This window comes from Lissotriton helveticus, chromosome 4_1 (genome assembly GCF_964261635.1).
Source record: "Lissotriton helveticus chromosome 4_1, aLisHel1.1, whole genome shotgun sequence".
NCBI classification, from domain to species: Eukaryota; Metazoa; Chordata; class Amphibia; order Caudata; family Salamandridae; genus Lissotriton; species Lissotriton helveticus.
Window position 1 is genome coordinate 2,126,025,260 of NC_136063.1, and position 13,287 is coordinate 2,126,038,546.

Genomic DNA, 13,287 nt, shown 5'->3' on the forward strand with positions numbered 1-13,287 from the left:
TCCGGGAACCAGACGGTGTTCTTACCCGGTTTCTCTGGGGAGGGGGGAGGTCGCGTTTATCCCTGGCGCACTGTCGTATCCCCCCCTTCGATGGCGGCATGGGAGTGACTAATCTCCACCTCTACTACTTGTCCACGAGACTTATCATGATCCACGATTGGTTTGCGGGTGGCTGGTCCAACCCAGCGTATCGAGTGGAACTCAACACATCGGACTTCGCGCAGATCCAGGCGTTTTTATATGGCAACCCGGTGCCGCAGGCTCTACCCCCTGTCAAGAGGACGGTGCTCATGGCCTGGCGCACAGCCCTGAGCCATGTGCGATGGGACTGGAAGCTCACTCGACAAACTCTGCTCTGGCATGGGGCCTGGTTAAAAGAGGTCTCGTCCCTTCAAGGGTTCGGTCGCTGGGACCTCCTTGGGATCTCGTTGCTCGGAGACGTATGGGTGGGAGACCACAATTGATACTTCGCTGACCTGCAACGTCACACCCTTCTTCATTCTCAATTCTATAAATATCTACAACTCAGACATGCCCTCCATACACACATTCCATCCACTACCTCTTTCCCGGAGTTCAGCCTGCTAGAGGCTCAGGTGATGATGGGGAACCTGGGGGGGGCGGGGTCACTCGTGAACAGTGGTCCCACATCCCTGGACCGTCTCAGGGCTCGATGGGAGGGATGATTGGGCCCCATAGAAGAGGCAGACTGGCGAGATGCCCTTATGGCACCCAAAACCCTGACCACATCCTCCAAGTTGCGCCTGGTCCAACTCTACTACCTTCATGCAACCTACCTCACTCCGGCGCGTCTATTCCGGGCCCGTATGAGATCATCCCCAGTATGCATGCGCTGTGACTCTGCCCCAGCCGATTTCTATCATATGGTATGGCAATGTTCGGCTTTAGCGCCGTTCTGGAGAGGGGTTGAACTCGAACTCACGCAGGCCCTGGGATGGGAGGTCCCCCATGATCCAAAACGCTTGCTGCTGGGGGTGTTCGACAGCCTGGATGGCTCTAGGGCAGATAAGCGCTTTCTGGGGACGGCCGTGGCGGTGGCAAAAAGGGATATAGCTGCGCTTTGGTCCCAGGCTAAAGCGTCAACTGTACAGAAATGGAAGAGAGGAGTGGATTGGTGTGGAATGCAGGAGGAGTCTCTCTTCGAAGCCCGGGCTGCCCCGACTTATTCGATAAAGTGTGGGGTAAATGGTTTAATCTGCTACCAATGTGATGATCTGTCTACTTTTATACATCTGCAAATATTGTGTATGTGATTGTGATTTTAATACTCACTACCCTCCCTTGCCTGCACTCTTCTGGGGCACTTTTCTTTACCTCGTGTGATTTGCGCAGCTGAAGACAACGCTGACGCAGGATTGCAATTGACATCGCCGCCTTCAGCGAGCGAGCCGGTCTTGTGGCCACGCCCACTCTCCCGAGGCCACGCCCCCTCCGCCTACAAAACCGAGCTGACTGCTAGCTCAGTTAGATCTTTACTCCTGAGGCACAGCCGGGAGCGCTGCTAAAGCATTTTGTGTTTTTTAAAATATTGTGTATGTGATTGTGATTTTAATACTCACTACCCTCCCTTGCCTGCACTCTTCTGGGGCACTTTTCTTTACCTCGTGTGTTCCGCGCAGCTGAAGACAACGCTGACGCAGGATTGCAATTGACATCGCCGCCATCAGCGAGCGAGCCGGTCTTGTGGCCACGCCCACTCTCCCGAGGCCACGCCCCCTCCGCCTACAAAACCGAGCTGACTGCTAGCTCAGTTAGATCTTTACTCCTGAGGCACAGCCGGGAGCGCTGCTAAAGCATTTTGTGTTTTTTTAAATATTGTGTATGTGATTGTGATTTTAATACTCACTACCCTCCCTTGCCTGCACTCTTCTGGGGCACTTTTCTTTACCTCGTGTGATCCGCGCAGCTGAAGACAACGCTGACGCAGGATTGCAATTGACATCGCCGCCATCAGCGAGCGAGCCGGTCTTGTGGCCACGCCCACTCCCCCGAGGCCACGCCCCCTCCGCCTACAAAAAGATGTGCATTCCACGTACGCGCAGCGGACGGGCGCAGCGGGCGCGCCGGCAGCGCGCCGAAGGCAAGCCAGTCTGGGCCCAGCCGGACCCAGGCCCAGTCACTCTGCCCATTTCTCCCACGGACCGGGTGGTCTACTCGAGGGATAGGCTTTTAGCACTCCATTCAGTAAAAAACTCCAAGTGCAGTTACTTCTACGCGGAAGACAAACCCTACAGCAAGTGTGAACTATGTAACCCTGACACCACTACAGCAGGTATTCCCGGTATACAGCTGGGTCTCCTCAACTGTCGGTCCCTTCCTAAGCATGCTGATGAAATTAACCTACTTATTCAGGATCACGGCCTGGACATTCTGTTCCTAACAGAAACATGGCTTACTGCTTGGGCAAATGCTGATACTGTTAACTCCCTACCCCCAGGATATTTAATCCAAACCTTAGACAGACCCCGTGGCAGAGGGGGTGGCCTTGCGATTATCTACAGAGAATGTTTCGCATGTAGATCTGGTAATGCTAACATTGAAGATTGTGAAAGCTGCCACTTCGCTCTTCAAATATCCCCTGCACATTCCCTATCGGGGCTGCTGATTTATCGCCCGCCGGGGACGCCTGGGAAATTCATAAGTGCTCTTATCGACAACGTTTCGCAGACAGCAACCTCTTCTCCCAATTTTCTTATTGTGGGTGACTTCAACTTACACCTTTCAGACCCTAATGATCCTACGGCGTCTGAACTCCTTCTTGACCTCATGTCCTTGGACATCCGTTTAGTCAATTTAGGACCCTCACACAATAAGGGACATCTCCTGGACCCGGTCCTGACCAACATCACGGACATTTCCACTCGCCCCTCGGTTCCTCTGCCCTGGACAGACCACTTTTTAATACCCATTTCTTGGCACCTTCACACTCCCCCGACACAACAGACGAAAACCCGGGCCACCGACCGTCGCTGGCACAAACTTGTGCCAGACGAATGGATTACCATTCTTGGGACAGCTCCTCCCCCCCCAATTTCAGACCCAGCCAATGCTGACGAACAGTTTAACTCCTGGCTTACCTCATCATTGGATAAACTTCTCCCTAAAACTACCATTCTCAGGCGAAGCAAAAGAGTGAGCCCTGCCCCTTGGTACACTCCTGAGCTTAATCTTTTACGGAAGGAGTGTAAAAGAACGGAGCGTTCCTGGAGAAAGGATACATTGTCAGATAGGAAAGATGGCTATCGCACCTCTATAAAAAACTATAAGCTCGCTCTTCGTAATGCCAAAAGTTTATTCTATCAGAAAAGGATAGAAAATTCTTCCTGTTCCAGCAAGGAAACTTTTGTTATTTTAAAAGAACTACCTCAAGCCCCTGATGCTGGACCTAAGACCCCACCAGACCCCAAAGCAGATGAAGAAAAATGTCTTAAACTGGCCAAATTCTTCGAGGAAAAGGTTCAGAAAATCCTCGCCTCCATTCCAACCATTAATCCTAGCGTGGAAGATGACACCGACACGAATCCTACCTCTCCCCGTCTTACTTCTTTGGGACGAGTAACTGCCGAGGAGGTCGCTACCACGCTAGATATCATTAAAAGCGGATGCCCTAGGGACCCCGTTCCGCTTCGCATCCTCAAAAAAGTGGCCACCACTATTGTTCCCCCACTCACCCACCTCATAAATGCCTCTCTACTACAGGGAAAAGTTCCCTCGAGTTGGAAGGCGGCCGTCGTCAAGGCGCTACTAAAAAAAACCTCTCTGGACCCCTTGGATCTGGCCAATTATAGGCCAATCTCTCTCCTCCCCGGAACCAGTAAAATCGCTGAAAAGATAGTGAACAAAAGACTCTCGCAGTACCTGGAAGCTAACAACCTGCTCAGATACTCGCAGACTGGATTCCGCCCAGGGCAGGGCACTGACATCGCCCTTCTCGCAGCGGTGGAGGAGGCCAGAGCACTTTTGGACGCAGGAGGATCAGTGGCAGTGATCCTCCTGGACCTTAGTGCGGCATTCGACACCGTCAACCACCAAGTCTTAATCCAACGACTTAAGAACATCGGTGTGGAGGACACCGCGTTGACCTGGTTCACCTCTTTCCTTGGCGAGCGCTCTTTTCAGGTCTGGGAGAATGACACTCGCTGCCCCAACTTCCCCCTCCAGTGCGGCGTGCCCCAGGGCTCATCCCTAAGCCCGACATTATTCAATGTCTACATGTCCCCACTGGAGGAGGTTGTTAACCCGTTTGGAGTGCACATCATCAGCTACGCTGATGATACGCAATTAGTGGTGTCCTTATCCCACCCGAACCAAAAACCATCTGATCTTTACAACTGCCTGACAGCAATACAAGGATGGATGAACCGCTCGTCTCTGAAACTTAATGGATCAAAGACTGACGTTCTCCTCCTTTGTCAGAAGGGGCTTTCCCTTTCACAGACTATCTGGCCCACTTTCTTGGGTGATCCCCCCGCTCCTAGGTCTGAGATCAAAAGCCTGGGAATCTGGCTTGAGAAAGACCTGTCCTTTAGGACGCAGGCCAAGAAAATCGCGGGTATCTGCTTTGGGCTCCTCAAATCAATCAGGAAGATTCTGCCTTTACTCCCCCCGGCCTCCCAGAAACTGTTAATCCAAGGCCTTATTTTATCAAGGCTGGATTATAGTAATTCCATTTATCTGGGTGCCCCCCGAGGAAACCCTTAACAAATTACAAAGGATCCAGAATGCCGCGGCGCGGATCCTTACTAACACCCCGGCCAGATCCTCGGCCAAACCATCTCTGAAACTCCTTCACTGGCTGCCAGTGAGAGAGCGGGTAAGGTTCAAGGCTCTCTGTCTGTCTCACAGACTTCTGCAAGATAAAGGCCCCCCTATTTTGAAAAAATTCATTAGGCCCTACAAAGCTCCAAGATCCCTCCGTTCTGATCAGGAACACTTTATCATCATCCCTAGAGTTAAAAAGGTGCGCACGGGTGGACGGCGCTTTTCTGTTAATGGGCCCGTCTTTGGAACTCCCTCCCCCGTGACCTTAGAACGGAATCGGACTACCTTCGATTCAGGAAGCGGCTGAAAACACACCTTTTTCCCTGATCGGTTCTCCCCTCTTCGCTTGGCTGACCCTCTGCTGTTTGGATCTTAGCGCTGGGATACTTACGGGTGACTACACGCTTTATAAAATGTATTATTAATAATAATAATAATAATAATAATGATTATCTGAACTGCCGTACCCAGCCCAGATGGGCCGCCCTTGCCTTGTCGACTGTGTACAATGTCATGTTTCTTTCAATGATAAATGATCTGCTGCCAATGAATTTTCGTGTTATTGAAAAATCCAATAAAGATGATTATCAAAAAAACCCTTTCAGTTGTTTTTTATGGCGCGAAAATGAGTAACCACTGAAAAGCACTGTTTTTTTCAGGTATTGAAATCACTGGAAGACACTTTCAAAACACCACCAAAAATAGAAACTGAAAACAGGAAAGCCTATTTATGAGTTATGTTTAATCCATGTGCGGTCTCTGTATCTGCTCCCTATCACATTATAGGGAATGTTTCTTTTACCATATTTGCTTCCGTGCGGCACAATGGCATGCTGTGTATCCTCTTAAGCATATACAGGCACGGAGACCAGTGCTCACTCCAACCTGCCCCTATTATTTCACAGTAACCACAATACCCTTCAGGTTCTTGCATGTAGCAGCTCTGAACAACTTAGCAGTGTACACAACTTCTAAAAATGCATTGTTCATTTGTATTTGCATCCTATTTGTTTCTATTCCTTAATCTGTGAATGTTTTATTGTTTCACTGTCTTGATTTAAAGAATGTTTACTGGAATTATTTTGGCTGATTTAACAGTGTACAGTAGAAATACCTTTTAGATGTAAGGGAGTTTCTTTTTGATGGATATAAGGGTTATAAGGGTTGTAGCTATGTAGAGAACTTACAGTTTCAACATCAGTGAAGACACTACAACCGAAACCGATGATGCTGCCATAGCCGCAGATCCCATCCAGGGCTGTAAAACCAATCCTGCTGGTAGAAAAACACCTAGAAGAGCCAGAGGAAAGAGGGATACATTTCATCAAAGAGGAAACTGTGCTTCAAAGACAGATATGAATGGAATGTTGGCTCCAGGCATCTGAACAGGTTCTAGGTATCTTAGATATTTGATATGTTCCGCTGATTAACAGGTCTGTTTAGATTTAGGGCCTGATTTGGATCTTGGCGAATGGGATACTCTGTCATAAACATGACGGATATCCCATCCGCCGTATAACACGTTCCCTATGATATAATGGAAGTGTAATACGGCGGACAGGATATCCATCACATTTGTGTGACGGAGTAACCCTGTCTGACTAACTAGTGATCAGGCCTTATGCCTTTTTTTTTTATTTGTTTGTTTTTGTATAGCTTGATTTTAGTCCTATCCATGTAGGCTAGAGTTCTTCACATATTAATACAGGTGCAAATGTACATAAGATGAGAAATACACAGGCTATTTGACAGAGAACATAACTCTAGTTATATTAATACATGTATTTAGAGGACCAGCCCTTGCCTTAATATAAACAATCCCTGTACACGTTTTTGTTTTTTTGTTTTTTTTACCGTTGTAAGATCCATTAATAGATGCATACTTATTATTGTAAACATTATAATAACTACACAATAAAATTCCATTCATTCATTAACAGATATTATGAAATGTTCGAGGAGCATAGGGCAGCAGTTAGCCAGTGTGTGTTTCCCTAGGCTGTTCATTAAAGAGTGTGAAGGAGGTGATCATGTAGATATTAGTTGGAGGCTCGAGATGTCCGGAGCACTGCTGAAGAATGCAAGGTTCAGAGCATCGCCTTTTAAATGTGGCTATAGTCAAGGCATAAGGAGTTCTTACCTCTCAAGTCTTAGAGCGAAAAAGCCAAAAAGGATCACTAGCAATATCATGAAATAATTTTCAGCCATATATCGGAGTTTATCTGTTTGACTGGGTAAACCACCCCTGGTTTGAAAACCTGATCAGACTATTCAATAATCATTAAGCACCCTACTGTACCAGACTGCGACAGAATCCGTGTAGTGTAGAAAAAAAGCAATACTGCTAGAGAGGTGTATCTTCTCTTCCTGGTTGTGGAGAAGTCTTGCGTTACGCCTAAAGCCTCTTGATCTGTGCCTGTTTTGGTTTTGTATGCGTGTTACTTCCTTTCAATAAACCCCATAAAGACTCACTAGGGATGCACATCATACATAGGATCATTTCATACAGGCAATATTAAGGCTAATTACAAGTAACCTCCTACAAACTGCTTCTAAGTGAGACGCAGAAGCAATAATGAGGCTTGGGGTGGGGGACAGGTGCAAAAGAGGGGACTGCAAAGCTGATTATTTCTACATAACACAGCAAAGGTTGGTAAGGTAAAGTTCCAAACTTGTTACCCTATCAGGAGACCCATTTAGGATATATAAGTGCCAACACCCACTAATTAGTGGTATGCGTCATCATAGGGTTGCTACAACACACGTGATACCATCTTCAGGGGGTGGAGCAAAAAGTATTCTTTCAATGGCCACTTATTAGATAGATATCATGCTTTGTCAAACAGTAAAACTGTCTTGAGGATGATCTATTGATTATAATTCATGTATTCGTGGGTTCCACAGGCAGGATTGCTCTGTCATCCTGATCAGTGGACAGTAAATGACAAAAGGAGATGTTACTCCAAACATTTGAAGCCTATTTCTTAACTTGGTGTTGGAACGGGTACATCGACCTGTAGTTACACATTTGTCAAGAGAACGATACCGCTGTGCAAGCCGCTCTAGACCGTCTGACAAGGCAAGAAATAGCCTACAGATGTTTGGAGTAATATCTTCTTTCTCGATTTATCTGGTGACAAGTAAGGTCACTGCATGGTATTATAACCAAAATTTTTAACAGCCCACCGATCATGTTGACAGAGTTATAGGGACAGTGCATCAGAACAAGGATCTCATAGTCCTGACGAAGGTCATTGACCCGTAGTGGCAGTTGATGATTGGGCAAAACATGTAGACGACATCCATGGTGGGATGGGAGGGTCATATGCTCTAATACCATCCATTTTAGGTTTTAATCCTGTCTGTGGAACCCATGAATAAATATAATATGATCAATAGAGTATGTATCCTCAAGAAAGTTTTAACTGTTTAAAATTGCATGACCACTATCTAATAAGTAACCGTTGGAAAAAAAAAGTTTTACTCCATCTTGATGATGGTAACATAGGGTGTTCTATGATGAAGCACGCCACTAATTAGCGGGCAAGAACATTTTTATTTCCCACATGGGTCTTCTACGAGGGTAACAAGTTTGGAACTTTACCGTACCAACCTTTTGGCTTGATATGTAGTGTATATTAGGAGGCTGAATGGGGAGTAAATAACTCGAGTCTCTTTGTGTGTGTGACGATTTGATTATTTCTACCCTAAGCAATCCATCCAAAATATTAAAAATTAGGCCAAGTATATTTTCGATGCCTTACATTTTTAAAGTTGTCATTTACTTTTTAAAAGATTCTTCAATAAGAAAAATGTGTGTGTTCTGCTGGGATACAACAAAGGAAAACTATTTTTGTCTGCTGGGAACATGTGATGCTGCAATGGTAAAATGGTTTTAACACAATCAAGGTATAGATGGGAATATTGAGGATGAAGCATATACCACCCTGTCATTAAGAGAAAAATAAAGTAGGCAGAGGAATTAAATAAAAAATCATCCACCTACATCCCTAGGTAACAGTTAGGAAGAGTATGCTTACATATTCTGGGCCCTTATTACATAGAGTACCTCAGGAACACAATGGGCATGTGTGCATGTTTTCTGTGCCCTGGTATTATTACAGAAGAGGAAGCAGATGTTTGTGCGCCCTCTTTTGTAATACAGGTTGATCTGGCGCACATAGAACTTTGGCACTATTCTAAAGGGGGGTTCCCTCATTTGCATGGACAGGTGGCCCTGTGCAAATGAGGGAATCACTTGGCTCTGTGCCTGCAACGCATTATGGCTGTTGTTTGCACAGAGGCAAACAGGCCCTTAGGAGGCACACTAAAAGTGCGCTACAAAAAAGGTGGTGCACAATTAGTGCACCTTGTGGTGGCAGCCCTCTGGTCAGCCGCCGCCCGTGCAGGTAACAGCGGAGGGGCAGGATTTCGACAGACGACAACAAGGAAAAATGTATTATTTATTTAATTTTCCATCGTGGTCATCTGTCGAATCTCCCCCAACCTGGCCCCACCGCTCTTACCTGCACAGGCAGCGGCTGCCTCTGGTAGGGGGCCTCCCCCTCCCCCCCAGAGACAAGGCCCCTGCAGGCAGGTGCAGTCACTGACCAGACTCACCTGCAGGGGGGTGATCTCTTTCCCTTTTTGAAGTGCAGGAGACTGCTGCATGCACTGTGAAACAGGAAGCGCCGGCAAGTTGCTGTTCTGTATTTCACTGAATGCGCTGCCCTCCCTCCCGCGCACCCCACCCCCACCCCCCACGGTGAGTCCGAGTTTGAGAGTTCCCTAGGGCAGCACATTGATTGAAATAGGGCACACTGCCCCTATTGGAGCCCGCTACACATGCTTAAAGCTGCACCGTGGTGCAAACAGCGACAATCCTACCTCGGGTGAAATCACACATTATATAACACAGGCCCTGTAAGCAATTCCACTCTTTGAGAAGTCTCAATACTTCCATGGCTACAATTTTGTGAGCTAAAGGCTGATAGAAAATGGAAGGCTGAAAGGCCATTAAAATCTGTAAGCATCCTGAATTAAGCATCTGAAATGTGTAGAGGTTTTCTGGTGAGGGCCTCAGGGAGACATAAAGAGGTTAGTCAGTTTAAGAATACCTCCAAGACACCAGATTTAAAACTAAACGGGGATTAATATAATCGATTAGTAAGTAACTGGAGTAATTTCAGGCAATTTTTCTTGAGAACCCATGACTAATCTCAAAAACCACTAGATAAACCGCTCACCTTGGGTTCTGGAATAGTGTGCTACTCACTTTAAAACGCGCTAATGCCTCGTCAGGGGAAATAAGCGCTACATAAATGCAATTACGATTACAAAAGGAAGCCCAACTTTAAGCACAATACAAATGCCAAAAGTCTAACTTCTTGACAAATGTTATTCGAAGCCTTTTGTGTCATCATTTTTTATTGGAGTTCAAAGATAGGCAATTTCGTTTTTTGGGACTTAAAAACATCAAAAAGAGCTAAAGTGACACATTGTTTCCCTGCCTAAAAATTTCAGCAAGAAGACAGAATCTAAGTAGCACATGTCCCTTGGTTTTTGTTTTTATGTTTTCTTCAAGGTAAAACCAATTAGAGCATATATATATTTTGTAATATATATGATGTGCCGTTTTCTATTTCAAGCAATTACCTTCAGACACTTATCCGAATGTCAGAGTTATATTCAAGCTCAGTTTTATAATTGTAAGAATTGAGAATGTCCCTATTGAAGCACAACCTCGATAGTTATCCCAACATTTAAATGGCTTTTAGTGAGATTATAATATGATGTAAATAAAGCCCACAAGGACTGTAATTGGGAAATTTGTTTACCAGTGACTGTATTCTATCCACTCCACGTATGGTCCATTCACTCTAGCTTCTATTTAGTGCTCTAACGCCCTTGAGGGCTGGACTCAGGTTATTTTAAACTACAAAAAAAGAAAAACCTCTTCTTTACATACCAGCTGCGATGGGGACGCCAACTAGATTGTAAATTAATGCAAAGACGAAATTAATCCGTATCCGTCTGACTGTCTTCCTCGACAAGTGGATGCTGGCCACCACATCCAACAAATCATTCTGCAAAGAAATGACAGCGTTAGCAGGTGAAACACCTATCACTGACACAATCTTCTAATGCTAGTGGCACCCTTCAGTCTTCATACAGTCTTCATATGTTCATCTATATTTTTATCACATATTCTCTTGTGTTTATAGCTGGGAAGGGGTAACATTGTTCTCCTATGCACCAAACATGTTTCTCATTCTCTCATGTCTCTCATTCAGTTTTAGCAGAGAACAGGGCGCGATGCCTTTGAATGCTTCTGTGTGCAAACACATTTCTTTCCTCTGTGTGTAGCGGAAAAGGGGCCAACAGCTTCTGTGCATTACACAACTCTCTCATAAATATATGACAAAAGGAGGCACGTGCAGTGGGTGTTTGTAAAATAAGGTCATGTCATGAACTGAGCTCAGTGAAAATGGATACTTGAGGAGGTTTGGCTTTTCCATATAATAAGATGCTTCAAGACATTTGTGGCATAACAGTGAAATAGATAAAGGGGAGATGAAGCAGAATGAAAAAGTACCAAAGTTGTGCCCGGACCGGAGGAAGGCTTGCCATGGAAATAATTAGTCATCAACTCAATCAAGGAAGGGCCTTATTCACGGTGAACAAACAGACATTTTATATGACCTTTGATAGCGGAGTGTTCTTCAGCTTGCTGAGCTAAGAGTATTGAATGTTCCAGGCTTGTGGCGAGTGAGAGGGACATAGGGCAGAAGATATAAATGCTGACGTCAAGTGATCTATGCCGACAATAGTTGTTGTCTGTTTCTATTCTCTCCCCATCAACCCTTACACTCTTTTCTTTTTTCTCTTTTCAAGGGATGTATTACTGGGTCAAGATGAGTCATGTGGATTTGAATTAAACTTACTAACTGTATATGGTGATCTGGTGGGAGATGTGTAAGGAGCAATAAAGCTGTTATTTCATTCCTGATGTTTCTCAATAACACTTGGTAAAAACCAATTTAAACTAAATGCATGTCAAACTGTACCTAGGATTAGAAGAAAAGAGAAAACAACATGCAGTGAAGCGCACCATGTAAAAACAACAGTTGATGGACAGAATGCAGGACAATGTCATACATTAACCCCAGTACGGAGATCTGGGCCTAAATCCATCGTTTTTTTGCTCACCACACCAACCCAGTCACCCGGAGTGGGACGGGTATGCTCAGACGTGAGTCCCGTGCTCTCCACACCACTGGAGTCAAGCTATCCTGGCTGAAGACGGCTGATAGCCAGACACCGGTCCTAGGATGCTTGATTCCGGTCCAGGGAAGACATGGCTTGGCAATTCGGTCTGGACTGTTCCCATGAGGCACAGGGTCAAGACTGATTTGCATATGGCCATGTCTGAACTGGGGTCGCTTGGTGAGCAAAATAACGATGGATTAAACCCAGATCAGTGACTGGGGGTGAATGTGTTAGCATTGTGCAACATTCCGTCCATCATCTTGTGCATTTTAGTGAAGCGCACCATGGTCAGGGTCGAGGAGAATTGGGTCTATAAAATAGTCAATCTAGCGGATGTTTACTTTTAAACACTGCTTTTAAGTACTTGCTGGTAAGAGCTAGTGTTACACTAAGCACTGCTAGTGAGCACTGCTTTCACAGAGTGCTGTGCGCCGAATGGGGTATCCAGTGGAATATAGTTCCAAATAGTAGTTACCCACTAATGATTTGATGTGCTATTAAGGCCAGCTGAGATATAAACCAACTTTCCCCTGGCTCATGAGTGTAGTGAAGCTATAGTGGTAACATTACGCAGCCCAGAGTAGCATTCCTCACCCTTATGAGCACGATGTCGGCAGCTTCAATGGCTACATCGGTGCCTGTGCCAATGGCAATCCCAACGTTAGCCATGGCAAGCGCAGGGGAATCGTTGATGCCGTCTCCCACCATCGCCACCCGCTTTCCCTCGTCCTGCAGCTGCTTCACCTTCGCTACTTTGTGGGAAGGAAGAACTTCAGCAAACACCTTTGTGATTCCTACCTGAAGAGGGAAAATTGGATAAAAAAGGATGTGAGTGATTCACTGTATTGGCTCAGATTTCGATTTAAGACGGAGTTATCATCTAAACAAAAGCAGAAAATACTGTTTCTTCATAGTCTTTCCTTGATCTTTCCTATGCATGGATCTAACCACCAGGGCTGTTTTATGATTTCAAATGTTTTACTGATACTGCAAAGAATAACTGGTGGTATGTCTCAATGTTGCAATTGTATTTGTAATCTACCTTTAAAAGGATCAATTTAATTCTGTTATAGTGCTACGACTGATGTAATGTCTATGCATTATACAGATTCAAATGAGAGATATCTGTGAGAAAGTGGCTCTATATATACTGGATAATAGATAGGAGGAGCACTCAAGATTTTCAAAAATTGTTTTAACTATTTTACAAAGGTTATTATTCTTTTTCCTAAGCGT

At 45.4% G+C, this 13,287-nt stretch overlaps 1 protein-coding gene across 1 annotated transcript in view; it reads right to left on the reverse strand.

Moving 5' to 3' along the window:
- The window catches only part of LOC144829565 (copper-transporting ATPase 1-like), a 137,225-nt gene that overhangs the window by 33,732 nt on the left and 90,206 nt on the right, over positions 1 to 13,287 (reverse strand). Inside the window, exons 14-16 of the mRNA XM_078688824.1 lie at positions 12,646 to 12,845; positions 10,751 to 10,868; positions 5,970 to 6,072 (exon numbers count right to left, since the gene is read on the reverse strand). Coding sequence (XP_078544950.1) covers positions 5,970 to 6,072; positions 10,751 to 10,868; positions 12,646 to 12,845 — 421 coding nt within the window. The remainder of the gene's footprint in view (positions 1 to 5,969; positions 6,073 to 10,750; positions 10,869 to 12,645; positions 12,846 to 13,287) is intronic.